This window comes from Aethalodelphis obliquidens, unplaced genomic scaffold (genome assembly GCF_003676395.1).
Source record: "Aethalodelphis obliquidens isolate GAN/ISIS:26980383/991018 unplaced genomic scaffold, ASM367639v1 scaffold3, whole genome shotgun sequence".
Classification (NCBI taxonomy): Eukaryota; Metazoa; Chordata; class Mammalia; order Artiodactyla; family Delphinidae; genus Aethalodelphis; species Aethalodelphis obliquidens.
Window position 1 is genome coordinate 76,606,016 of NW_020837947.1, and position 26,920 is coordinate 76,632,935.

The following is a 26,920-nucleotide window of genomic DNA, read 5'->3' on the forward strand; positions in this document are numbered from 1 at the left end:
CTGTAAATAGACTGGCATCTAATGTCCCCATTGCAGATTAGAATACTGATATTATACACACACACACACACACACACACACACTGGAATATTACCCAGCCACAAAAAAGAAGGAAATAATGCCATTTGCAGCAATATGGATGGACCTAGAGATTATCATACTAAGTGAAGTAAGTCAGACAAAGACAAATATCATATGATATCGCTTATAGGTGGAATCTAAAAACAAAAACAAAAACAAATGAATGTATTTACAAAACGAAAATAGACCCACAGACATAGAAAACAAACTTATGGTTACCAAAGGGGAAGAGGAAGGAGGGATAAATTAGGAGTTTGTGATTAACATATACACACTACTATATATAAAATAGATAACCAACAAGGATCTACTGTATAGCACAGGGAACTATACTCAATATTTTGTAATAACCTATGAAGGAAGAGAATCCGAAAAAGAATATATATAAGAATTTATATATTTATATATATACACACACACATATATATAACTGAATCACTTTGCTGTACACCTGAAACTAACACAACACTGTAAATCAGCTATACTTCAATAGGGAATTCCCTGGTGGTCCAGTGGTTAGGACTCGGCGCTTTCTCTGCCAAGGCCCAGGTTCAATCCCTGGTTAGGGAGCTAAGATCCCACAAGCCACACAGCGTGGCCAAAAAAAAAAAAGAAGTATACCTCAATATAAAAAAAAATTTTTTTTAATTTTTAATTAAAAAAAAGAATATCCTAAACCAAAGCCATATCTTTTGTGGTATTCTGATTAAAGCCAGAGTTAGAGACTGGGAGACTTAAATCCTGCAATGCCCGGTCTTTAAGGGGTTCTATGTGGATTGGTTATCTGTCTCTGCATATAAAGTGACTCTACAACTTGGTGGCTGACAGCAACAATAAACATTTATTGTCTCTCCACTGGGAGAGGTTGGAAATCTATGTAAAAATTTAGCTGGATGGTTCAGGCTCAGAGTCTCACATGAGGTTGCAGTCAAGACGTCAACTGAGGCTATAATCTTAAGACTTGACAGGGGCTGGTGGATCTTCTTCCAAGATGACTCACACATCTTGCAAACTGGCCTCAAGAAGGCCTTAGTTCTTCCTCATACAAGCATCTCCACATGGCTGCTTGAGTGTCCTCACAACGTGGCAACTGATTCCCTCCAGAGCAATTGATTCAAGGGAACGAGGTGGAAGAAGTAATATGTTGTATGACCTAACCTCAGAATCATGCATCATCGTTTGTATAGCATGCTATGGAAGTCAGCCTCTACAGCGTGGGAGGGGACACCACAGGGATATTAAAAACAGGAAGTAAGGCTCATCAGTGACCCTATTAGAGGCTACCATACCCTGTAATGTGTTGTGGGTCTTCCACAGTCCAAAATGCACACTATATGTAATATTAATCTTTATCATTCTCTCAGGTACATTATTATTAGTAGAGAGAAAAATATATTGATTATTTCACTTTGCAAGTCAAAGCTGGAAAAACACAACCTTTTCCATAATCTTGGAATAAATGATTCAGAAACCATTCAGAATTGAACTATAACCATGCTATTAAAAGCTACAATATCACTGCATGTCAAATCCATGTCACTTTACTTCATTTGTCCCAAAATACTCATTTCTTCAGTGAAGGCAAATTTTATCGTCACCAACAAACCAGGGATAGATGCTCTCTTTTTCCAAGTCGTACAATTTTCTCCTAGAGGGCTGATTCTAAACTGAAAGCTATTAGAAATTATGTTACAATGAAGAGAGGAAGTAATCAGGTGTGACTCAGAGCTCTGTAGGTTTTATATTATATGAGGCAGGGTTTAAGTCTAATAAGATATCACAGATTAGGCATTTTTGTTTAATGGGGGAAAAGTATAATAAACTAAACTGGAAAGAAATGTGCCTTGTTTGATGATTTGTTAAAATACACTGACATCCACAGCTCATTCTGATAATGACCTCTGGTCAGGGGACCCTCATCTTTGTAGCCTCTCTTAATTACTCACTTTAATCACTTAAGAAGACAAAATTAGATATTTCAAAGACATCAAGTAGTGAGTGCAGAGTGTAAAAATCAGGTGAAAACTTATGGCTTAAAGTAACGGAAGATTTTTTTAAAAATATCCCTTGTACAGTACCTAGAACATAACAGGTGCCAAATAAATATTAGTTTCCTCCCATCTCATCCTCAATCCTGCCTCTCAAGGTTCTTTTTGTTTTTAATTTATTTTGTTGAAGTATTGGTAATTTACAACCTTGTGTTAATTTCTGCTATACAGCAAAGTGATTCAGTTATATATATCTATATATTGTTTTTCATATTCTTTTCCATTATGGTTTATAACAGGATATTGAATATAGTTCCCTGTGCTATACACTAGGACCCGTTGTTTATCCGTTCTATATAAAATAGTTTGCATCTACTAGTCCCAAACTCCCAATCCATCCCTCTCCCTGCCTCTCAAGAGTCTAAGACTAGATTTTGAGGCCATAACCCCATAGAAACATCTAACTAAAATATATTGTAAGAAACTACAATGAAGTCCTCCACTCCACGGTGTAGGAATTAAGTTTCTTAACAATTTCCGTTTTAATCCAAATCTTATTTTAATGTTAACAGTAACAAAGATTTGGAGTAAAATATTTTTACTTCTGTGGTGGCTCTCTGCTTAAGACTTACTTAATAAGTAGATACATGCGAAATTTCATATTTACCTCAGTTTACCAAGGAGCTATTTTTTTATCTGAAGTTTGCAAAAATCTAAAATAACATCTATAAGAAAAATTTTTTAACTGTATATGTCTGTAAATGTATTTTAGGTAATGTGTATTTCTATATTTCATGGTGCACAAAAATATAATATTGGAGATTTCCAAAAAATTGTGTATCATTATGTTAGACTAAACAATAGACTTTTAAAAATAGTAATTACTGTTACTTTTAAATCATACATGCTCATTATTTAAAATGCTAAAGGAGGAAGAAAATTACCAAAAAGAGAAAATAAAATAATATTAAAACTGTGCTACTCAGAAATAACTAAGTATTTAATCTATTTTTCCAGCTATCTCTCAATACATTTTAATAGACAGGCTACATAGAAAGGCTTTTACAAACATGGAATTTTTCTGGAATGCCACTCAAATAAAATGGACTGCATTTAATATTACTTGACTTCAACATAAGAAAATGAAACAAATAAAACTCAAGAAATTGTTGAATTTCAGATAAATATTTCCTTAATTTATTTTTTTTAACATCTTTACTGGAGTATAATTGCTTTACAATGTTGTGTTAATTTCTGCCCTATAACATAGTGAATCAGCTATACATATGCATATGTCCCCATATCCCTTCCCTCTTGCGCCTCCCACCCACCCTCCTTATCCCACCCCTCTAGGTGGTCACAAAGCACTGAGCTGATCTCCGTGTGCTATGCTGCTGCTTCCCACTAGCTAACTATTTTACATTTGGTAGTGTATATATGTCCATGCTGCTCTCTCACTTCGTCCCAGCTTACCCTTCCCCCTCCCCATGTCCTCAAGTCCGTTCTCTACATCTGTGTCTTTATTCCTATCCTGCCCCCAGGTTCATCAGAACCATTTTTTTTAGATTCCATATATATGTGTCAGCATGTGGCATTTGTTTTTCTCTTTCTGACTTACTTCACTCTGTATGACAGGCTCTAGGTCCATCCGCCTCACTACAAATAACTCAATTTCATTTCTTTTTATGGCTGAGTAATATTCCATTGTATATATGTGCCACGTCTTCTTTTTCCATTCCTCTGTTGATGGACATTTAGGTTGCTTCCATATCCTGGCTACTGTAAATAGTGTTGAAAGGAACATTGTGGTATATGTCTCTTCTTCATTATGGTTTTCTCAGGGTAAATGCCCAGTTGTGGGATTGCTGGGTCATATGGTTGTTCTATTTTTAGTTTTTTAAGGAACTTCCATACTGTTCTCCATAGTGGCTGTATCAATTTACATTCCCACGAACAGTGCAAAAGGGTTCCCTTTTCTCCACACCCTCTCCAGCATTTATTGTTTGTAGATTTTTTGATGATGCCATTCTGACCGGTGTGAGGTGATACCTCATTGTAGTTTTGATTTGCATTTCTCAATGATTAGTGATGTTGAGCATCCTTTCATGTGTTTGTTGGCAATCTGTATATCTTCTTGGGAGGAATGCCTATTTAGTTCTTCTGCCCATTTTTGCATTTGGTTGTTTTTCTGATATTGAGCTGCTTGTATATTTTGGAGATTAATCCTATGTGGTTTCATTTGCAAATATTTTCTCTCATTCTGAAGGTTGTCTTTTCATCTTGTTTACCGTTTTCTTTGCTGTGCAAAAGATTTTAAGTTTCATTAGGTCCCATTTGTTTATTTTTGGTTTTATTTCCATTTCTCTAAGAGGTGGGTTAAAAAGGATCTTGCTGTGATTTATGTCATAGAGTGTTCTGCCTATGTTTTCCTCTCAGAGTTTTATACTATCTGGCCTTATATTTAGGTCTTTAATCCATTTGGAGTTTATTTCTGTGTATGGCATTAGGAAGTGTTCTAATTTCATTCTTTTACATGTAGCTGTCCAGTTTTCCCAACACCACTTATTGAAGAGGCTGTCTTTTCTCCATTGTATATTCTTGCCTCCTTTGTCATACATTAGGTGACCATAAGTGTGTGGGTTTATCTCTGGGCTTTCTTTCCTGTTCTATTGATCTATAGTTCTGTTTTTATGCCAGTACCATACTGTCTTGATTACTGTAGCTTTGTAGTATAGTATGAAATCAGGGAGCCTGATTCCTCCAGCTCCGTTTTTCCTTCTCAAGATTGCTTGGGCTATTAGGAGTCTTTTGTGTTTCCATACAAATTGTAAAATATTTTGTTCTACTTCTGTGAAAAATGCCATTGAGTTTGATAGGGATTGCAGTGAATCTGTAGATTGCTTTGGGTAGTACAGTCATTTTCACAATGTTGATTCTTCCAATCCAAGAACATGGTATGTCTCTCCCTCTGTTTGTATCATCTTTAATTTCTTCCGTCAGTGTCTTATAGTTTTCTGCATACAGGTCTTTTTCTCCTTAGGTAGGTTTATTCCTAGGTATTTTATTCTTTTTGTTGCAATGGGAGTGTTTCCTTAATTTCTCTTTCAGATTTTTTGTTGTTCATGTATAGGAATGCAAGAGATTTCTGTGCATTAATTTTGTATCCTGCTACTTTACCAAATTCATTGATTAGCTCTAGTAGTTTTCTGGTAGCATCTTTAGGATTCTCTATGTATAGTATCATGTCATCTGCAAACAGGGACAGCTTTACTTCTTCTTTCCCGATTTGGATTCCTTTTATTTCTTTTTCTTCTGTGATTGCCATGGCTAAAATTTCCAAAACTATGTTGCATAATAGTGGTGAGGGTGGACAAAATTGTCTTTATCCTGATCTTAGAGGAAATGGTTTCCATTTTTTACCATTGAGAATGATGTTGGCTGTGGGTTTGTCATATATGGCCTTTATTAAGTTGAGGTAGGTTCCCTCTATGCCCACTTTCTGGAGAGTGTTTATCATAAATTGGTGTTGAATTTTGTCAAAAGCTTTCTCTGTATCTTTTGAGATGATCATATGGTTTTTCTCCTTCAATTTGTTAATAAGGTTTATCACATTGATTGATTTGCGTATATTGAAGAATCCTTGCATTCCTGGAATAAACCTGCAGCTCACACCCATCTCTGGAGCTCGCTTAGGTGGTGCTCTGCCTTCTGTGGGCACACAGAGCGGGAATCCCCTCTTCTCGCACACCATAAAACAATGGTCTCTTGCCTCTCTGACAGGTCCAGACTTTTTCCCAGACTCCCTCCCAGCTAGCTAGCTAGCCAGTGGCACACTAGCTGTCTTCACACAGCCAACCCCAGTCCTCTCCCTGGGGTCTGACCTCTGAGGCCCGAGCCTCAGCTCCCAGCCCCCACTCACCCCAGCAGGTGAGCAGACAAGCCTCTCAGGCTGGTAAGTGCTGGTCAGCACCGATCCTCTGTGCGGGAATCTCTCTGCTTTGCCCTCTGCACCCGTTGCTGTGCTCTCCTCTGTGGCTCCAAAGCTTCCCTCCTGCACAGCCCCCATCCCTGCCAGTGAAGGGTATTCCTAGTGTGTGGAAACTTTTCGTCCTTCACAGCTCCTTCCCAGAGGTGCAGGTCCCATCCCTATTCTTTTGTCTCCATTTTTTCTTTTTTCTTTTGCCCTACCCAGGTATGTGGGGATTTTCTTGCCTTTTGGGAAGTCTGAGGTCTTCTGCCAGCATTCAGTAGGTGTTCTGTACGAGCTGTTCCACATGTAGATCTATTTTTGATGTATTTGTGGGGAGGAAGGTGATCTTCAAGTCTTACTCCTCTGCCATCTTGAGGGTCTCCCTCTTCCTTACTTTATGAGATACTCATTCTTAAAAGATCCCTAAAGGCTAAGAATAAGATTACCTAAAATATTAATTTGGAGTCATTTCATTTACACTGTATGTACCAACATTGGGCAGCATTTTTGATGTACTGTCATAAAAGGTAAGACTATCAGAACACCTGTAGTCCAGCCATCTTCACTCCCCCACGTCCCAAGTTTTGATAATTAGACGAGTATATTACATGGTCAAGGTTTATAAATTTAAAATTGATTCTGCAGCCACAACTCCCATGGCTTCCTGGACAGATTTCCATATTTAAATGGATTTAAGGCTCAATCTCAAACCTTCTGTCATAGCTTCTGTATTCCTGAGTTCTCTGTTTTGATGTATCTCTTAGTTGGCTGGACTGTATCATCAGATCATTGCTTCAGGAAGGGTATCAAAGCTCCTGAGGGTTTGGCTACTAAAAGAAGAGCTACTTCTCTATTCACAGCGCTTCTAATATCAAATGTGTAGGGAGTTTTCCTATATCAACCAATTCTCGACTCTCCAGACATCAACTGGGTGTCCTACAACTCAATTATGACACTAAACACCTGGAGTTGATGCAGAGCCCACAGATAAAGAGCTCAGATCCACAAGACTGCCCCCTGCTGTAGATACCAAAGCCCCAGGCTGTCACTTGTACTTCTGATCAACCAGCTAAAAACTGGCTTCCCAACTTTTATGGCTGCCATCAGAGGGACTGATTCCCAAATCACCCAGCTCTGACAGCCAATGGAGCTCAGCATTCACAGTCCCCTAGAACCACAGAAGACAAAAGAGGCAATTTTAAGTGGGTACCAAGCACTTCCTGTGGCCTTCCCCTGGGGTTCAGCACAGAGGGAGCCGGCATACACACACAGCTCCCAATTTCTCCCTGGAACGGGTTTGACGGCATACTTTTCCAGCTGTTGCTCAAGGTTCAGAAATTTAGGAGCTCTGTGTCAGGAACTGGAGGCTGAGGCAAATATATATTTCTTATTGTATCCCAGCTACTTACTACCTGTAACTTTCAAATGTGAAGGACAACTTGACTTTTGGAGTTTCTTCTTCTGCCATTTTCACTGATGCCCTTCTCTACTATTCTTAGAACTTCATTTGAATATTCAGTTGTCTCAAAATAAAACGTTTAATACTTCTAAAGCCAAATCATTGAAGTATTCTGACAAATACAGCATTTTGCTATCTCACACTTCCCCACTGTGCAGTCCCACTTACCAAAAGTACTCCCTTTTAACTCAGCTATTTCTTCTGGCATTTATTCTTGCCATATTCTTAAATAATATACATCTTTTGACTCATCTGTTTTATACATTATTTACTGACTTCCTATTATTGCAAATAAGGATTTAAGTTTCTTACAACACCCTTCCCTATCAATATGGTAATAACTATTATTGAATCAATATTCAATGTTTCCATTATGTATTTACAGATGAACTATTTGCTCTAAATATGTTTACTTTCTGTTTTCCTGGAATTAATGTTTTCTTTGATTTTTTTATTTGCTTAATGTTCTTTGTACTTATTGCCAATTCTTTTCAACTTTTGCATTGAAATTTCCAGTAGAATTTTCCACATCAGGTAACTTATCACTTCCAATTTTCAAAGACCTTCTCTTTCTCCTGGACTACTACTCTTTAGGCCTTTTGGACAGCTGTCACCTGGGATTTCCATTTTCTGTCATCCTTAAAATTTCCTTGGCCTTTCTCCTGAGTTGGATTCCCTGATCCCTAGATCTCAGGCCCCTCTGAGTTCACTCTCTTGTTTTATGGAGTACATCCATTAGTAGTTTTCTCAAGTTAAAAAAAAAAAAAAATTGGTACAATGGTAGAGGGCTTGGTGATACAAGCATCGCATGTACTTAGTTTCCTTTTACACTTCGAGTACCCATCTCTCTGAGATGGGGATTTCCCTTCACCTTCTTCCTGGAGATTTCCCTAACTTTTCTTCAGTACCCCATGTCTTCCTATTTCTTGGTTTACCCTATCATTTTAGGTAAACACATCCTAAGAAAGGGTGCCCAAGAGGAATTTTTTGAGACTTTATGTGTTTAAAAATATCTTTAGTCACCCTCACTCTCAACTGAGAGTATAGAACTTTATTCTGACCATGCTGCCCTCACAGCCAGCTGTTCCTGGAGCAATACAGACACCCTTCTTTCTCTGGCTTTCTCATTTGCATTTGCTGCATGGCTAAACTCTCTCATCTCCTTCAGGTCTTGCTCAAATATTGCATTCTCAATGACCACCGTATAAAATTGCAAACCCAGCATTCCCACCTTCTTTCCTGCTTCATGTTACTTCATTAGCTCTTATCACCACCTGGTATAGAATATATTTCCCTTTGCTTATTTTGTTTATTTTCTGTCTTCCTCCACTAGATAGTAACCTTCTTGGGGCCAGAAACTTTTATCTGTTTTGTTCACTGATGTACCCCTGCACCTGGAACAGTGTCTGGCACATAGTAGGCCATCAATATCTATTTGCTGAATGAATGAATAGTAAACACATATGTTCTATTTCTATAATATGCCAAAAAGAAGATGACTTTTTTGTTGTGATAAATAAGAATGGATTTGTTTGATAGAGAATTAAGAACTTGCTGGTCACATCACTTGAAGATCTAGAGGAGACTGTGGAATCTTTGTTTTTAGGTTTTTAAACATAAACCAGGTGGCCACCGGATGTTTATGATTAGTGGGTACATGTAGATGTGTGACCCTTTCCAGCAGCATTTAGAACGATCTTTCATCTGCACTTGCCTCACACGTCTCTGTGCCCTCCTCTGGTTACTAGTGGGGCTCCTGGCTGCCCCCACTGAGCCCATCCTCACCTGTTACTGGCTTATCTCACTTTGGGCTTCAGCTGGACCTGAGTTCAACCACTCTGGTTTGGAGCATTTCATCTGTGGCCTTTGTTTGCGGGAAGATCTCCTGCCCAGAAAGTGACCAAAATAGCCTTTTCCTTTACACCCAGCAGCTGGGCTTCTACCAGCGGCCCCCCGGGCACACATACATATAAACATACCTCATGCCCTCATGAGAACTCTACGCATGCTCTAACATGACAGCTAAAAAGTCAAGTTATCTGGAGTCTGTTTTGCATACCTCATGGTGAAATAAATGGCCTTGGGTTTTCGTGCTTGCCTTCTCCATTGCAGTGTAAAAACTTAGGGTTAGGATGGCCTTTGTTGCTGGCATGTCTTTTGCATAAGAATCTGATGAATAATTATTTTAAATACATTTATAAGTGGTGGTAATGTCTGGATGATATTTTGTTTCAAAAGAATTGACTATAGCCTTAGTAGTTTCAATATCAAGCTGAGAGACTGTGAGGGGTCTGTTAAAATCACACTTAAATAGGGCTGCTACATTCAGCAAAGAAAAATACAAGATAACCAGTTAAATTTGAATTTCAGATAAACAACAAATAACGTTTTAGTATAAGTACGTTCCAGTGGGAATCCTGTATTTTATCTAACAATGTACATTTAAATAGCCAACTGTTCTATCAGTGAAATAACTTGGTTGGGCTTATTGTGAATGTGAATGATTAATGTTAAGATGCCACAGGGACATCCCTTGTGGTCCAGTGGTAAAGAATCTGCCTTCCAATGCAGGGGACGCAGGTTCGATCCCTGATCGGGGAGCTAAGTGTCCCCCACATGCTGCAGGGCAACTAAGCCCACGCACCACAACTACTGAGCTCGTGAGCCTGAACAAGAGATCTCGTGTGCTGCAACTAAGACCTGACACAGCCAAAAAATAAAAAAAAATGTTTAAAAAGATGCCACAAAGGTTAAGAGTTAGAAATTCTTGTTTGCTGGTTGATGACATAATGCAACAGACTGTTTTAATCTGACTAAAATCTCTGTACTGAGAAAGGTATGAGTAATGAGATTCTGGCCTGGAGCAAAAAGAAGACACCTGTCATTGTGCTTCTTCCCTGACCCTGACCATCTGGAAGAGCGCTGAGGAGCTCAGATTCAAATGCATTTCCCCCCAGCACAAAGTCAAATCAAACCACTGATAGTACTTGAAGCCTTCAACTTATTTATCCCAAATCTTTCCAAGGATGTCTTAGTCAGCTTGGGCTGCTATAACAGAACATCATAGACTGGGTGGCTTAAATGACAGAAATTTCTTCCTCACAGTTCTGGAGGCTGGGAAGTCCAAGGTCAAATTGCTGGATGATTCAATTCCTGGTGAGGGGCTTTTTCTGGTTAGCACACAGATGCCTTCTTTCTGTATCCTCACATGGCAGAGAGAGAGAGAGATCATCTCTCTTATGTCTCTTTTTATTTATAAAGGCACTAATCCCATTCATGAGGGCTCCACCCTCCTGACCTAATTACCTCCCAAAGACCCTACCTCCAAATACTGTCACATTGGAGATGAGGATTTCAACATATAAATTTTGGAAGAATGCAAACATTCAGTCCATGGCAATAGAGATTTGAATAAAACTACGAGTGTATATCTAGAAAGATCTTGGATGTTACAAAACATCATTTCTGATAGTTGAGTGAATTATGGGTAGACACACTCAAGCATCCTCCCCAGGTGGAAGAAAAGGGTGTGCTTCTCTGAAATCTGGTTAAATTCTCCACAGACAGGTTTTATTTTAAGAAACTAATAAAAGTAATATGATTCTACCTTTCAGAGCTGTTTATTACTTGGATTTTCAGTTTGGGTGATTGCACTCTAGTAAATTAGCTGACTGAGAGTCCAAAGATTATATCTGCATCCAGACAGTCCATTCATCATGCTTAGCATTTGGACTTTAACACAGCTTTCCCACATATTTGCCAAAATGCCACCAAAGTATTCACAGAAAGCTCCCTGTTTTGATCTACCTAATGCCTTAAATATTATCTATCAGTGGCTCTAGGTTTAGGTTTATTGGAATATTTTAATAACCCACCAATATCTTTATCTGAAAGCGTCATATAACCACTTTCTTAGTTCATAAATACTTATTGATTTTAATTTTGCACCAAAAAGGGAATGGACTTCAGTAGTTCAATATGTACTTACTCAAGAAAGCAATGCAAAGTGGTGGTATCATCATGTAGGAATGAAAAAAACCTTTAAATATTACCCAATATTTAGTTGTATGGCCAATACAAAGTTCAAATTATATGTGTAACCCACATCTTCAGGGTCTCCATATCATTTTGCAAATAGGCAAGTTATTCAGTCAGATTATCCAATTTTGGAAAAGCATAATTTAAATTTTAATTGATGAAACTACCAAAATGTGATAAGCTGAGATCCCCCCAAAAATCCAATTACATAAAATTCAGGTTTGCATGATTGGAAGGTGAATAAAACTCCAGGCCAAAAGAGCACAGCTAATTGTCTGGGAGGTCCAGATGGGGATGTGGGATCCAAGTCTACCCCAAAGCCATCTGTGGTGTGCCACCACCTGCTGACCTAGTCCTTTTTGACCACCTGGTCCCTAGATGTGCTGTGTCTCACTGGGCAGTAAGTAATTCCTGTAATTCTAGGCAATTGGTGCTCTTTTAGTCTCGCATATCCAGAAGTATTGGGCCTGAATAAAATGGTTATAGAGACCCACCCTCTGTCTCCCTAGGTGTGGACACAGGGCTGCCTGCCCTTTCTGTACCAATTTGTCTTTTTTGTTTTTTGGCTGTGCCATGTGGCTTGCGGGATCTTAGTTCCCTGACCAGGGATTGAACCCGTGCCCTCATCGGTGAAAGCACGGGGTCCTAACCACTGGACCACCAGGGAATTACCACCAATTTGCTTTTTAAAATATGATACTAAGTATGGTAATTATTTCACTACATAAGTAAGTTAAAACATGCTGTACATCTTAACTTTATGCAGTGAGGTATGTCAATTATATCTCAATAAAACTGGAATAAAATCGAAGAAATTTAAAAATAAATAAAATAAAATATGACATTAAGATAGTCAAATGCTATTTTTCCAAAAGTAATTTTAACTTTGGATTTTCTTTTTTGCTTTCTATTCCTTGCGGGGATGCTTGGACATAATGAATTGGTCTCAGGAGTTTCCTCCATGGACAGTTCTTGGTCTCCACCTGCTGTGGCCTCCACCTCCCTATCAGAAACTCGACCTTTTTTTACTGCATCGAGCATCTTTTCTCAGACTGATCAAAGTGCCACAGACATAATTTCCCTTGATCAGACAGTACTAATCCCACGGCTAACCATCCCCACCGATGATTATTCTGCCATCAGCCAATTGGCTCAGGAAATTTCACGTTCACCTGCATCTTCAGAAGACAGCAGGTTGAGTATCAGCAGTCAAGATACAGTCGGAGACTTAGACGGAACGGATCTCGCCAGCACTCACGCATCCTCTGAGGTACTGGGATTCAGTGGGTATGTTTCCACCCTGGATCATTTCTTGGAGAACATCACTCCTGGCCCAGCTTTGCAGTACATCACCACCAGCGCCATGACCGTCGCCGCCAGAGGCCGAGAGCTGGTGGTGTTCTTCAGTCTGCGTGTGGCCAACGTGCCCTTCTCCACTGACCTGTTCAACAAGAGCTCACTGGAGTACCAAGCTCTGGAGCAGCGATTCACACAACTGGTGAGTGGACACCACATACAGCTATCTGTGTGTCTCCTTTCATTTTTTTTTTTTTTTGCTATTATTTTATAATATAATCCCTGGCTGTCTTGAGCAATGCAAGGTGGAAGAGACAAGCCTCTGAGATAGCTGTTGCCGACAGCATTCAGCTAGAGCGTTGAGATGGATTCAGATCCAATGGGCCACTGCCGCCCAGCGTCCTGGCAACAAACTTATTTTTAAGACCTTTTCATTACAGTTCCTCCCAATTTAGTTTTCCCAGGAATAATACATAACCACTCATGGACTGAACTTGGAAGTTATAAACAATATGAGCGGACTTTCCCTAAGTTATAATGCCACATGCTGTTTTCCAGCCATCTGAATAAAGGGTTCAAGGCTAGAAAAGTCCAGCACAAGTGAGGCCAAGAGTTCAAGTGTAAGAATTCTTTTTTTTTTTAGTTCCCCTTCAATTCTCATAAAACTAAAAAAAAAAAAACTGACTAAATGGCTTAGCATCCCAAGCCCTAACAAAGAAAGTGAGAAGACAATCATGGTGGCATATAACCCTGATTTATGAAACACCCCCCAAACTCACATGTACTAGAAATACATGCACAGTGAAAACTGCTGAACTATGAACCTCTACACAGTCACGGCTAATGAAATTCAAGTACACAAGGCATAGCACAAAGATTACAGAATTTCTGAAAATAAGAGGAAAAATATTTGTAAGCTTCATATAAGTTAAGTCATTAGCAAACTAAAATCACATAAACACCAATGCTTCAGGTGAACTTTAAAGTAAGACTTTGTGCTATTCCCCCCTCCCCTAAATGAGGTGAGTAGATATTGGGACAATCTCAAGGAACAGAGTCCCAGGGCACCGAACCCAGGTGTATTAACTACGGTACATGCTGGGCTGCCATAATGAAAAGATCAAGAATACAGTAACTTAAATAGAGTACAAGTGTATTTCTCTTCCACTGGGTGGGTGCGACAGCTCTGCTCTATTACGTCATCCAGGGACTCACAATCCCTTCATCTTATAACTCTGTCAACCCCAAGGGTGTTTCCTCACTCATGCAGCCAAAGCTGGGTCGCCAGTACATCCCTGTTTCCACTGTGAGAAGGGGAAAGAGAGGAAGCCCAGGGCAAGCAATTTCCTAAGCAAGTGATGTCAAAGTTGTCCACATCTCTTACACTCATATTCCATTGGTGGGAACTGGTCACGTGACCACAGCTTGCTGCAAGGGAGGCTGGGAAATGTGGTCTCTAGCTGGGCAGCCTCTTTCCCGTGAAGAAGAGGAGAATGATTTGGGAGAAGGGAGCAGCTAGTTGTCTGCACACTAGCTGAGGACAGGGAATTCCCACCAGGGGCCAAAGCAATGTTAAGACATAGAGAATGAGCCTAGTCAAAGTAGGTGGGAGAAAACAGGAGAGAGCGGTTCCACACTTTGTATAAAATTTCATTTTATTTTCACAATGACCTTGTGCGGGGGGGGCGGTTACTGGAAGGGGTACCAACATGTGGGTCTGGGTCAGTGTCAAAATTCTGGTGGGGTGGGGACAGGGGCAAAGGAAAAGCAGGTCTGGGCCAAGCCTGGGAGATTGTAGTTTGCATCTGTGCCCTCTCTGGGTTCGTGGGTGTTGGTTCATGAAGGAGAGGGCTCACTTTCAAGGCCGGAAACAAAGCAGACATCGCTGAGTTTCAGACATTTCTGAAAAGTGATCTCAAGGATGGTCATGGGGACCTCCCTGGTGGTCCAGTGGTTAAGACTCCGCGCTTCCACTTCAGGGGGCACAGGTTCCCTGGTCGGGGAACTAAGATTCCACATGCCATGCAGCACAGCCAAAAAAAAAAAGGATGGCTGTGGCTTACAAGAGACAGGTGTGGGAACGTGAAGCACAATCCTCTGGGGCATCATTTTGAGATTATTAAATTATAACTTGGGAAAGGTCCTTAGGGAACAACTTTTCTTCTCCCTCACAATTCAGGTGAGAGCACTGAGGTACTACAGTAGTTAATGGCTTGATGAGGTCACACCGCTGGCTAGCAACAGTCACAGGACTTACACCTAGTCTTCTGACAGCCAAGTTCTCTGCTCTTTCCACTTCACCACATTTGTGTTGATATGAAGCATCCTGCACAGACAGACGAGCTGATGTTTCAGCTGTTTATTTCAATACGTCATTTCAAATTGGTTGCTTCCAAATGGATGTCCTATTGACCCTAAGGCATAGGTCAGTCTGCTCCTGGGCTCGGTTTGGAACACGTTTTTATTTACTTGGATTTTTTTTTTTAAATAACTGAACCTGGCATCCCTTCTTGGCTGATAGCATTGACCTGGATTTTTTTTTCAATCCTCTGTTCTCACAATTCATCATGAAGAAAATCACTGCCCATCCATCTCAGTACCCAGGAAAGTGGAAATATGGGACATAATCACTGCAAATAGATCATTAAATAGTGGTGTTCTGGTCTCATGTTCAATCCAAACACCAACATAAAAAAGGAACTGAGGGCTTCCCTGGTGGCGCAGTGGTTGAGAGTCCGCCTGCCGATGCAGGGGACGCAGGTTCGTGCCCCGGTCCGGGAGGATCCCACATACCGCGGAGCGGCTGGGCCCGTGAGCCATGGCCGCTGAGCCTGCGCGTCCGGAGCCTGTGCTCCGCAACGGGAGAGGCCACAACAGTGAGAGGCCCGCATACCGCAAAAAAAAAAAAATCAGTGTCAAAAAAGGAACTGAAATTTATGCCTCAGATAATGAAATGTGAGTACAAATGGAATGAGCAGCATCTGAGCACTTAGAACACCGTTAAGAGTAAACCCTCTTTTATTTTTGCAGCTGGTTCCATATCTACGATCCAATCTCACAGGCTTTAAGCAACTTGAAATACTTAACTTCAGAAATGGGAGTGTGATCGTGAATAGCAAAATGAAGTTTGCTAATTCAGTGCCATATAACCTGACCAAGGCTGTGCGAGGGGTCTTGGAGGATTTTCGTTCTGCGGCCGCACAGCAGCTTGATCTGGAAATAGATAGCTACTCTCTCGATGTGGAACCAGGTAAAAGAATCCAACCCAGAAAACTGTGGGGGTGTTTTGGTTTTGTTTGCTTAAGCATGTAGTTCAACGTTGAGGCCACAAGAATCAGTTTAAAACTTCACTTGACAGAATAACTTTTCAGAAGCTATGAATCAACGTGGTAGAAAGGTAGGGTCCTAAGACATGCAGGTTAAAGTTTTCCTACATCCAAAGAGCAAGTATACCTCTTGCTTCACAATCTGGGCTCTATAGTTTCCCCACAGAACAAAACTTTTGCTGTGCTTAAGCGATTTTTTTTAACATAACCCCCAGCCAAGCTAATTTATATCTTGCCGGAAGTCAAAAGCACTTTCTCAGTGAACTGCAACCACCTAAGAAACCTTCCAGTCCTCTTCGTAGCACAATTCGGGATGAAACTGAGACAGTTTCCCGAGGAAAGAAAAATAATCATTAGACCGAAACTCAAACTTGGAAGAAAGCCACTTCACCATCACCCAAGAGGAAAATCCTGTCCCTTCCCATTTGTATACCCTAGATCAGCTTCCACGTGTGCAGGTTAAAACAAAGCAGTTAGATGTGAAAAAAAACTTAAAGATGCAGGGGCTGAGCCCGAAGCTACAAAATAGCAAACATTTGTTCTGATGATAAAGCATAGTGTATGTACCAATATAACCAGCTATGCCCAAATTGGGAACTGTTTCCACCATTAGCTTCAAAATTCTGTTTTCTAACCAACTGAAGAAAATTTTTGAATTCCCTGGATGGCAAGGGGGCAAGGCTCCAAATCTACTGGAAAAGCAACCTTGGAGTCATGTTCAGAACAAACTTCCTAATTGGCTGTGAATTAGTGAGGTGGCTTCCTGGGGACTAACAATGAAGGTGTAGGGAAAGGCCTCGGGCAAAATGCAAACAAAAAGGCTCAGTTGGGAGACGCTTCCCTTTGATGGAGCAGAGCCTTGAGCAACTTTAAGAAAATTGCCTCCTACCTCAGTAAACAGGATTATTAAAAAGACAGACAGCCTGAAGGCACTGAGCCTGGGAGTGCTTACCTTTGAACACAAGCAGCTAAGCAAGCCCTCCAGACCCCTAAGAAATCAAAGACCTCCTAAATGCTAGTAAGATACCGCCTCTTCCCCTGAAAACTACCAGGGGGTCCCTGCCAGTTAAAATCAGAAGACCAATTCTTTTCAGTCAATTGAAAACAGGAACATAGATAGGGAGAATTTAGCATAAGAGGGACAAGGGCCTGACCCCCTCCCTTTTTTCCTCCCCAGGGAGCTGACAGGCTACTTAGAGACCCATCCAACAATAGGAGCCAAGTTGAGGCAGGGGAAAACAGGGCGCCTCTTAGATAGAGGGCAGGAATCTGGTAATGTATTTGCCAGGGATGTGTAAGGGACCCTGGGGACGCTGGAAGGAAGCACAGCAGAAAACCATGACCTTGGAGGGCTATGGTCCTGAACATGAATCCTGTGTTCTAATGATGCCAAAAACTCTGCCTCTGTGCACCAGTGTGGAATCGAATCTCAGAGACAGGGCTTTGGGTGAAGTAGAAAAGAATAGTTTCATTGCTTTGCCAGGAAAAGGGGGACACAGCAGGCTCGTGCCTCTCGCAATGGTTCAAGGGCAGGGTTGCTGATAAGGATGGGGTGTGTACAGGGCCTGCATTCCTTTAATCTGGCCTCAGGTGGTCTCTTGATGAGTTTCTCCAGGTTATCAACTGTGATCTTCCCCAGAAGGAAGAATGCTAACATCTTCCATTTGTTGGGGGTTTCAGTTCTGCAGAAGAGCTGAGAGATATTGTTATGTGTATCCCTTGAGGCAGAACCAGGACCCTGCCCCAAGGCTGCACTATTGTTTCTTGACTATTCCTCCCTTATCTCACCATCCCCTCCCTTCGCTGATTAGCATCTGTTTGAACCTGCCCTTTGGAACTCAGGGAAGGTCATGGAGGCTGGAGTGTATTCCCTACAAACAAGAGAGAGGGGAACAGAAAGGCTTCCGTGCCCAGGAGCCCTACAGGGTCCTGTTCAGTTTCACTAACAGCAGGACTCCATCTCCACAACTGGAAAATGGAGGTAGTAAGAGCTGTGAGGATTAACCAACACTTAGCATAACATTCAACACACTGTAGTTGACTAATAAAAGTTAGTGGTTGATATTGTAACATCGTCATTAGCAACTTGACTAATAATCTGTGATCTGAGGAGGGTACCAGTGGGAACAATGACAGTACCACGACAAGGTATTTGTGTGGAGGTTCAACTGAAATTATTTCACTAATTTCTTACAACCAGTTTGGCTATGTAGCTTTTCCTTTAAGAAGCCAATAGCAATAGAAATGAGATGGTGCTAACGTCGGTTCCAGTCCCTACTGGAGCCAAATTTACACTGATTAATGGTAGAGCAAGGGGGGGGGGGGGGGCAGAGAGCGCTGGACCACCTGGGACATAACCTTACTCTACTTATTTCTTGATACTTGGAGAATTCAGAAAAATCTGAATTTTTTATACGTTGGAACTCATAGAATTATTGAATGACTGGATGGATAGATGGATGAGGTCTGCCAAGAACGGCTGTCGTGAGCCAGCCAGGACATGAGTAATGCCTAAATAAAAGGGTTGGAGGACAGCAGAATTAGAAAGCCAAATATGGATTTTATAAAAGTTAAAAATAAATAGCAAAGAACTTTATGGATTCCTCTATATAAATCAAAACGGATAAATCTAATATCCAAAAGGGCTCCTAGTTATAGTGAGAAGCCACTGTGCCACCTTCCAACGGACAGGGAGCTGGAGAAGGTGCGAGGAGGCAGGGCTTCCTCCCTCGCAGCTGGTTTAGTTATTTCACAAAAGGCAAAGGGAAGATTCACCCACGTAGCCAGCAAGCGGCTGATGATGGATTGAACCTTACCATCTTCTACACGGGTAACCCAAGAGTCAGCATTCATCCACCACGGTGATAACCAGCGAACATATGAAAGTCCCCGCCCAAAGGAACTTGCCCTGTGGCCAAGGGTGGTCACCTTACAATGATGCTGGGATCAAAGCTATGCCTTTTCCCTTCAAAGACCTTCTAATGAGCACTTTCTGACATGCTACTCTTAGTTGCAAATTTCTGTGAGTTTGGGAATCACCAGGGAGGGATCCCATAAAGAAAGCACTGAGTTTTCCTTTAAATCCCATTTCACTGAAGCCTGAGGCCCGAATAGTACAAAGAAAATATGGGGATAGAGATGAATGTAGCGAATTCTAGTCTCCCTGGCTGATCTCAGGCAGTGAGGAGGCCTGTGGTTGTTGGTGGTATGAGGGCTGGGCTGCTGCTGTCGCCATGAAGACAGCCAGCGTCGTTAAAGAAACAATGACTCAGTGACATTTGTTAAAGATGCCAAGGGAGACTTTATTCCGGGGGCCCATCTTGATGGATGTAGGGACCACGGCAATGGAGTCTCACGGTGGAAGAGAGAGATTGGACTCAGCTCTGGGCACAGCACACGCAAGTGGGAATTTATAGCCAAGGAGCAGAATGGGTCAGCGGATGGAATATTACTAAGAAGGAACATCAGGGGTGAGAGGGGATTCTGGCTAAAATGACCTAAAAGGATTCTTGCAGAAGGCGGGCCAGGTGATCAGACACCACCTGGGAGAGAGCAGAGGATGAGGAACCTGGTGATCAGATATATGGAGGGTGGGAGATTCTGGCCAAACCTACTAAACAGCTTTCGTGCTAAAATTGGACAGTGAAGAGACAAACACAGAAGCCCAAGAGTTGAGGCCGAGTTGGAAATTTTAGGGGAGGCTGAGTTAGGGTCTGGTCAAGGAGAAAAGCTTTGTCAGCACCAGAGCCGGAGAGGCAGGACACCAGCCACAAAAGTTTTGGTGGCAGTGGCCCGAGCTACCTTTGGAGGGTGGTGGCTGCCGAAGAGAGGGAAGTAGCCACCCAAGACAGAGGGGTACTTGGGGACCCACCCAGACACAGACTCACAAATGCTCCCACCTTCGTTCTCACACTACTCACAGCCCTTCCCTGTTCACAGCCTGCTACAACCATTGCTTCTGCACAGAGTTCATTAGTTTCTTATTTCTATGAATCTGCACATCTTATAAAACTTCTTGAAACGTAAAGTGCCGATCATTAAAAAAAAGAAACAAACCACCTGTATACTTAGTGTTTCTAGCCTCAGTTCTCCTGTACAATTTTAGTTTGGGGAAATATGTACAAAATTAGTATTTTGATTATAGAAGAAATGGGTGTCGATTTTAAAACAAATTAAGGGAAAATATGCATATGATATTCAGTAGTTTTCTTCTTATTCCTTTCATCTAGAAGATGACAGCTACTTTGCTTCTAGTTTTTCAGCATAACTGGCTGGTCCAGATTTTCTCCTCACGGTGGTGTATTTAAGTGTAAGCTGTCATGGTGACTGACAGGCAAGCTGATTAAAACATCCTCCTAGTGCATCCAACCAGTGCACCCAACTGCTCACGCTGCCTCTCAGGTCCCTGGACCCCAAGGACTTCAGCTTCCTAGAGAACAAGGACTCAAATCCCAACACACGCGGCCTCTGGCTTTGTTGCCGGCATGGTCTTTTCTAGTGTCTAAGGCTCTGTGGATACTCAGCGGTGCCCATCCCCCAGCATGTAGTAAGAGAGGTCACAGGGTCAGGGCACCGACCATCAAAATGCCAGATAACACCCGAAGGCCATTTTAGCCAATAGAAGAAGCCTCGCTGATTCGGGTTTGTTCATATAAGTATTTGCTTGAACTTACTGGAGAAAACTCTCCTTGAAATAGGATCAGAAAGGGAAATACTGAACATCCGGAATAAATACCTAGCTTGTCTATGGGAGAGAAGCCCAAGAATCTTTCCTTGGAAAATGGGGAATGTGTCCTATCATTTCAACCTTTTCCCAACCAGGATGGCCAAATACAGCAACACTAAGTTACGGGGTGTCTTACCTCTTTGCACTTTTCTTACCACTTTCTTGGAAAACACAGACTAAAACTAGGGCTACACAACACTGGAGGGTCTCCCGCCTCAGGTGCACTGTCCCCCAGCCCGGGAGCCGCCGGCCTGCCTCCTCCAAACCCCCAAATGTGAAAAGCATGAATGTCATACGAATAGACAGTGAGCATATGCCACAGTCTTATTTGACTCATTAATAAGGAAATTGTTAGATGACAAATCGGTTTAAAGAGGATATGGAAACAGGGATCTTATATAAACAGAGAACAAAAGCAAATGATGAAATCTAAACACAAAACAGAAAATACAATCATTGTATCTTATCCACTTTCTCTACGACAGCTTCTAACTTTATAGAGTTGTAAAATGCCATAATCAATAGTAAATGGTAGGTCAAACCAAGTTACCTCCTTCTAGGAGTCAGCAAAGTGTTTCTTAAAAGGCCAGACAGTGAATATTTTAGGCCTTACGAGACAAAAGGCAAAATTGAGGATATTATGTTGGTGCGTATATAACCACTTGAAAATGTAAAAATCCAGCTGGCCAGCTGTAAAAATGCAGGCATTTAGCCGGGTCGGCCCACAATGATCCCTGTTTACCAGGCAACTTGTCATCCAGTTTTCTCCTTATTTCCAAATGTTGGGGGATTTTTCTTAAACCATCAAAGATTTCCCAGCCTCTTGCTCTCTCCAGCCCTTCTCTTTGCTGTTACAGAAAAGTCAGACAAGTAAATGACAATGCAAAAATGATGTGGGACTCTGTTCATTCATCCCTTCAGGAAGCACTTAGGGACCGTCTGCCTAGAGCCAGGCGCTATTCTAGACACCGGACCCAGAGGTGGATGGAGCCTATCTCTGCCCCAAGGAGCAAAAGGTCTAACAAGAGAGACAGAAGTATGTACAAAAAAAGTCAGAGACTCTCTAAACACTATAGCCAGGATATGAACAGAAATGTTAGGAAGCACAGAGCAGGGAGCAATTCACTCTCCCCAGGTGAGAGAATGTCCCCGCAGCCTTCCTAGACAGACAGCCATAGGGGCTGGGCCTTGTAGAATGGTGGTGGGCCCAGGCAAGGGAGGGTAAGGAGGGGCTATTCCAGAAAGGGCAGGAGAAAACGCAGACATTTCTGGGAGTGGCGGGGTACTTCTTCCACTGTGAGAGCAGCTTTGGGTACTAAGCAAGGAGTAAAGATGCTCAGAATGGAGGGAAGGGAAAGCCAGGCTGAGGCAGTGTTACCCGAAAACTGGGTTCCCGTCTTGATGGGTGTCGAACCAAAAGACACAAGCAGGCCAAAGAGCTGGAGAAGGAGTCATAATTCTGGCAAGAAGCTCTAAAGAGATTTACATCTCAAAGGGGCAGAGGAAGAATTTACAAGTTTTCTAAACTGGCTGCTCTTGATGCCAAAAACTCAGCCTCTGTGCACCTGTACCGAGTCAGATCTCCGAGATAGAGTTTTGGGTGAAGAAGAAAAGAATAGCTTTATTGCTTCGCCAGGAAAAGGGGGTCACAGTGGGTTCATGCCCCTCAAAACTGTGTCCCAACCCGTGAGGATTTGGCAAGGAGTTTTATAGCGATAGTTCAAGGGCAGCGTTGCTGATTAGATTAGGGTGTGTTCAGGGCCTGCATTCCTTTAATCTGGTCTCATGTAGTCGCGGCCTCTCACTGTTGTGGCCTCTGGACTCACAGGCTCAGTGGCCATGGCTCACGGGCCCAGCCGCTCCGCGGCATGTGGGATCTTCCCAGACCGGTGAACCCGCGTCCCCTGCATTGGCAGGCAGATGCTCAACCACTGCGCCACCAGGGAAGCCACCAGGTAGTCTCTTGATAAGCTTCTCTTGTTCCTTTAATCTGGCCTCAGGTGGCCTTCTCTGGAATGAAGAATGCTAACATCTTCCATTTGCTGGGGGGTTTAGTTCTGTGAAGATCTCAAAGATATTGTCATGTGTATCCCTTGAGGGGGAACCAGGACCCTGCCCCAAGGCTGTGCTATTGTTTCTTGACAGCTCCTCCCCTGTCTCTGCATTCCCTCCCTTCCCTGATTAGAAACTGTTCGACTCTGCCCTTTGGAACTCAGGGAAGGTCATGGAGGCTAGAGTCTTACCTACAAGAAATGGGGGACACAGAAATATTTCCATGCCCAGGAGCCACAAGAGTCCCACTCAGTTCCACTCTAAGGAAAGGGAGGTTGAAGAAAGAAGCCAGTGTAAAGTTTAGTTGAGCTGAGGGGACTGTTGAAGCCCTCTTGGTCAGAGGATGTAGCATTTCTTTTCTTTGCCCCAGTTTTATTATATTTATAGGCAATGCCCGGACAGACCAATTATTTAGTTCCATTTGCAAAATTTGAAACAAAACCCAATCACGTGCTTTTCTTTTGGCCTAATGTCAGGGTGGAAGAGTGGTTTATGGTAGCAATGCCGGGAGGGGGGGTTATTATTCCTTTACTACTTTGGGACTAAAGAGAAGAAAGAAGATAGAATCTGAAAACCCTCATGAGATTTCCAGGTGAATTTCACCCCACATTCAGATCAGCATCGAGCCGTCTGGCTGTGTCCTCTAAAGGAGGGTCAGCACTTTGTCAGGCCAGATGGCATCTGCAGAGGCGCAGACAGGTAGGAGAAGCCACACACGCTGTTGGTACTGTGTGCGGTTTGCCTTTCACCTTTTGAAACTCCCTGAATAAATGCATCTCTGATATAAAAAGTATAAACCAACGTTAGAACTATCTGATTTATCAACCGAAAAACAATAAATCACGGCTTGCTCAGTATTCTACCGACACCCGCAGCAACTAGAGTTGTCTTTCATTTAAGCTGCTGTGAAAATTCTTCAGAAGCATGTAGAGCTTTTATGCAAGTTAGGTGTGCAGGTTGAAGATTTCTAACATGCAAAACTACATATAACTTATCCTGACTTATTCTCTCCTTGAATTCCTAAAATTCCTCCTCAAAAACAGGCAGACTCAAGGCTGGTAAATGGTAAATGTTGAAATTAACTACAGTCTGGCATCCTAGATGCTTCCAGCCAGAATGTGGAACAACAAACTCATTTTCTCTGGAAAGTGCATCATTTGTAAGATTCGCACTTAGTCACGAGCTCTGAGAAGATGGTAGATGTCACTCATCACAATAATGACAATAAAAATGATAACAGCTACTGTTGATTGACACTATTTTTTAATCTTAATAATTAACTACACAAAGTTATTATTTTCCCCCTATTACACAGTTGGAGAAACTGTTTCCTAAAATTGTAAGTAACTTACCTTTTACTGGTCACAGAGTCACCAAGGGCTGGAGCTGGAATTCAAAGGCAGCTTTGTGTGTTTCCTTCAACTCTACCTACTGCCTCTTTTAAAAAGGAGTCTTATCAGCCCTCCTACTGGGTATACAGAGGCTGTTTAATCTACTCAGAAAAAGTGACAACATGCTTCAGTCTAATTAATCCTAGATGAACTATTAGGTTCTACATTTCACCAAGTGAAATTTCCTACAATATTTTGTCATACACTAGAATGCCAAAAAAAACAAAAAATCGTTCTCTCAGAAACAAAAGTCCCAAACTTGCAAATGTCCCCATTCCATGTACTGGTGATTGGCTCTGCTAGGAGTGCCCCTTCCGAGCTGGGGCAGCCACACGAATCCTCTCTCCAGGAGACTCTCCCCAGCTCCCCCATCCCGTCTCCTAGGTCTCTGGCCAGTCTCCTAGGGTTACACTGCTGCTGCCCCGTGCCCCCCGGGGTGCCACCACAGGGATTTTCTGTTAATGTCTGCTTCCATTACCAGCTGGACTGCCACATACCTTTCACCCCTCTCCAGCGTTTCAACCTGTGCCCTCATCTCACACCCGAACCGCCTGACGGAGCTTCCTTACAACACTCCCAGAGCCCTTCATCCAACCCCTTAATGCAAACACTCCACACAAGCCTGGGACTCAGCCCAGCTGCAGGGTCACTTCCCACAGCCCCTGCTGTCAGCCGTCCCCCTCCACATCCTGGGACACTCAGGCCCTAAGATCAGTGCACCCAGAACACCTCAGTTTAGCTGATACAAAAATGACTGAGCGAGAATTCTTCAACCCTCTGTCCACGGTAAGACATGTGTGTTTGCCCTGGAAATGTTACTGAGAGCCTCCTATAAAGAGTTTGTGGTGGTTTTCTTGAGAATGGTGGAGAATTGAAATGAAACCCTAAGTTTCTTCATTGCATGCCCCTTCAAGCCAGACAGAAGGCCCATTAATAACTTACTCAATTCCACAAACGTGTGTTAAGCTGCAACCACGTGCATAGTACTATGCTGTGCGTTAGGTATCATTGAATAGTTATTCTCACTCTAATCCTACCCTTTGGCAATAAGTCATAAGCAAAATATTTTTGGCCAGTAATAAAATAACAATAAACATGAACTTAAATGTAGATGTTTTTAAGTTCTTTTAATGTAGATTTTTTTTAAGTTCTTTTAATGTAGATTTTTTTTAAGTTCTTTTAATGTAGATTTTTTTAAGTTCTTTTAATCACTGAATTGCGCAACAGTTCTGGAGCCCGGCTAAAGGTCCGGATGCCTTTGTTCCAGTAGGACACCTAGAATGGGAGATTTCTATTTGAGCTGGAGGAATGTTAGTGATCACCTGCTTTCATTACCCCTTTTTTATAGAAGGGAGAAATGAGACCCAAAGATGCGAACCTGCATTCCCAAGGCCACAGATAATTGCTGAGAACCAGCTCTTCTCGCCCAGGGTGCCTTCCTGGAGGCTTCAGCATTGACAGTAGGGATGAGCAGGTTCACTCCGCGGCAGGTGCGGCCAAGCCCAGAACGTTCTCAGGACTTGGGAAAACAAGCCCGATGGGCCTGTGTGGAAGGTGAGGTTCCCCACACAAACCCCCAGAAGGGCGCCACATTTATTCAATGACTAAGTACTCAGCACCAAGCACTGAATTAAAATGACATTCACGCCTTAAGAAGGGAGCAGTCAGACGACCAGCGCTGCATTAGGATTTCCTGGGCTCTAGACCCTTTGCCTTCATGAATATTAATTTTAAACATTAATATTAATAGAAATCTTTAAAATTATATTTTATGTCTGCGGTGGTATAGAGACAGATATAATGCAGGTTGGATTATATTAATTTTTTTCTTCTGATTTTAAAGGATTTAAAACACGTTCGCGAGCCCCTAAAATTACGGTCGGTGGGCTAGTGCGTCCTGTGCCCTGCAGATTACCATCGATCCGGATGTGTGGGGCTGTCATTCCGTGATGCCCCAAGGAAAGGAATGACACGCCCTCCTCCCCACCAACAAAGCCGGGACCGCAAAGCCTAGGTTGTTCGGGGGTTAGGGGGCCCCAGCTCCCCACTTCTCTCAGACGTGAGGCTGGGTCGCGGCTTCCTCGGAACTCCGGGGCCCTGTCTCTGCCTTTTTGAAATGGGAAAAGATGATCCAGGAGTTTGCACCACCTGCCCCAGCCGGCCAGGCCCGATCTGCCGCGGTGATCACGGCGTCCTAAGGGCTCTATCAGCGGTCCCCCGAAGCTGATTCTGCCACCGCGCCAATTCCAGGCGGACCTCGCCTCCCTCCACCGGTGCGCTCCGCACAGCGGCTTTTAAGCAGACAAAAATCAGTTCGGGCTCTTATCATTTCATCCCCTGAATCTATTCCTACTTCTTTTGCTATTGAGCGCCATCTAGCGATCACTAGGTTTCATCGCATTAAAATGTTAAAAAACAAACAGGGAAAAAAAAAAAAAAAAAGTCTACAGAAAAGTCCTAACAGGCCCTCAGCCCCGGCCAGACCAAACGAAGCCTGAGTTCCAGCCATACTGAACTGAAATCCTGCCCTAGGACGGGACCCGATTAAAGGAGATGCCTCACTTCCGGTCTAGCACGTGAGTGTTAGGACCGC

At 42.5% G+C, this 26,920-nt stretch overlaps 1 protein-coding gene across 2 annotated transcripts in view; it reads left to right on the forward strand.

The window, feature by feature from the left end:
- IMPG1 (interphotoreceptor matrix proteoglycan 1) overlaps positions 1-26,920 on the forward strand; it is a 93,797-nt gene that overhangs the window by 53,546 nt on the left and 13,331 nt on the right. For both annotated transcript variants that reach the window (XM_027080162.1, XM_027080171.1), the window contains 2 exons: positions 12,506-13,034; positions 15,863-16,082. In XM_027080162.1, coding sequence (XP_026935963.1) covers positions 12,506-13,034; positions 15,863-16,082 — 749 coding nt within the window. The remainder of the gene's footprint in view (positions 1-12,505; positions 13,035-15,862; positions 16,083-26,920) is intronic.